We start from the raw sequence: 1,932 nt of genomic DNA on the forward strand, positions 1-1,932 counted from the left end.
CTCTCTCTCCTCTCCAGTTCCAGCCCTGCATGCACGCGTCGGGAGCGCACAGAGGGCGCACCGGTGTCAGTTTGCTCCAGCCCTCTTTGTAGCGCGGTCGGTCGCTGCTGGTTTGCGCGCAGCGGCGTCTCAGAGCAGGAATTTTGGGGAGTGGAAATTCCGCTGTTACTTTAAACTGACTCGCCTCGTATTCCTGACATTTCTGCTGTGGCGGTCAGTCAGACGGTCGGTTTTGCGAGCGGAGAGAGGCGGAGAAAGAGCTGGACTGAAATCAGGAGTAAAGATCTGGAGAGAGGCGCTCCGATGTTCCCCGCGGCTGCCTTTCACTGAATACCGGTTAACTAGTGATTTCTGTCCTTTCATTTCCTACTTGGAAGTACGCGTATCGCTCCTGTCTGGTGTCAGAAGTGAGAGATTCGAGCAAAGAATCGATGCGCACAGCTGCCACTTTTGGCGAAAGGAATTTTCCCCTTTTTTGATCCTTGTTTTCTGCATTTGGATTATTATTTGTTGCTTTCCAGGAGATGGCAAGTTGCTCCCTGACAGACGCAGGGCTCCGGTGCTGAAGCTCACAGGATGCTGGGGACCCTACAACAACCACATCTCTTACTTTGAGACAGATTTCGGTTATTTTTTTCCCCCTCTCTGGACGTAAACTCCTTGGACGTTTTTCCCCCTCCCCTCCGTTTGTCTTTATTTTCTTTCTTATTTTTTAATTTCTACAGAATGTCTTTGTTGTACTGTCTAATAAGGATGCGTAGTGGATTGCTATTGTTCCTTTTCACCCAAGTCGTCTTGGTTGCTTCGTTGACTCAGACTGGTAGGTGTTGACTGCTTGTATGAATACATGTGGCTTGACAACAGGCAGCTTAGCTGAATATTGATCCATTTTGCATCATTTTGCACCATTGTTACCTCTCACCTGTTATGCCTCTGCTTTCCCTTTGAGAGCACGTCTGCAGGGCTTCAACTTAGACCAACGCAGATACAGTTTTTACTAGAATTACTCTCACCTATGGAAAAAAAATAGGAATATTGCGCAAAATTCGCCAAAAAAAAAAACAACGATTAGACCAAAAATACAACAAAAAGAAGCATAAATTACATCACAATCACCACAGACGTCAATATGCTGCACAACAAGTCGCTGTATTAATATTTCCTTATTTGAATAGAAATAAGGGGCTGTTTGCCTTTAAGCTTTGTTCGCTTCATCCATTCAAAAAGGCATTTTTGGAGCTTTTACGCGTGTCGCCGCTGAAGCATGATCTCGACTACAAGCAATTTAATAAATCATTCAGTGAGAAAATTAAATGTAATCATGCTGCCTGCTTCACCTTCATGGGCGTAATCACACCTCATGGCGCGGATGCAGAGGAGCCTCACTTTGTACCACACCTTTGCCAAATTAGTGTAATGGTAAAGTTTCCGCACCTTTTTTTCAGGGTGATGAGATATTTTTATTGTGTGAATTTATAGCTCCAATGTGCGGATGGGCTCTTAGCGCAACATTCTGTGCTCTTTTTTTATTTGTCAACATAAAAATTGTTATTTGGATTTATGATGTTTCCAGACTGGACTTGTTCGTTCACCCTCCCTTCCCTGATGCACTTAAATCTTTTACGCCCAAAATGCGCCATCAGTCAGCATTAGAGTGCAGCTCAGTGCCCACAAAGTCCATTTCTCTGCTCTAACTTTCTGCCTTTCTGTTTTTGTTGTTGTTGTTTTTTCGCGGTGCAGATAAATGCGGGGGCAACATAGAGATCCACACCGCGGACTACCTGACCTCCCCGGGCTATCCCGGCGCCTACCCGCCCTCCCAGCAGTGCGTCTGGGTGATCACCGCCCCAGAACCCGGTCAGAAGATCCTCATCAACTTCAATCCGCATTTTGATCTGGAGGACAGAGACTGCAAGTAAGAGTTCACTCCTC

The 1,932-nt window shown here is 46.0% G+C and overlaps 1 protein-coding gene across 1 annotated transcript in view; it reads left to right on the top strand.

The window, feature by feature from the left end:
* The first annotated feature begins 126 nt into the window (after positions 1-126).
* LOC103366788 (neuropilin-1a-like) overlaps positions 127-1,932 on the top strand; it is a 109,460-nt gene continuing 107,654 nt past the window's right edge. Inside the window, exons 1-2 of the mRNA XM_008294610.1 lie at positions 127-820; positions 1,741-1,915. Of these exons, the coding sequence (XP_008292832.1) occupies positions 727-820; positions 1,741-1,915 (269 nt within the window). The 5' untranslated portion in view covers positions 127-726. The remainder of the gene's footprint in view (positions 821-1,740; positions 1,916-1,932) is intronic.

Source organism: Stegastes partitus, unplaced genomic scaffold (assembly GCF_000690725.1).
Source record: "Stegastes partitus isolate 25-593 unplaced genomic scaffold, Stegastes_partitus-1.0.2 Scaffold979, whole genome shotgun sequence".
In the NCBI taxonomy this organism is placed as follows: Eukaryota; Metazoa; Chordata; class Actinopteri; family Pomacentridae; genus Stegastes; species Stegastes partitus.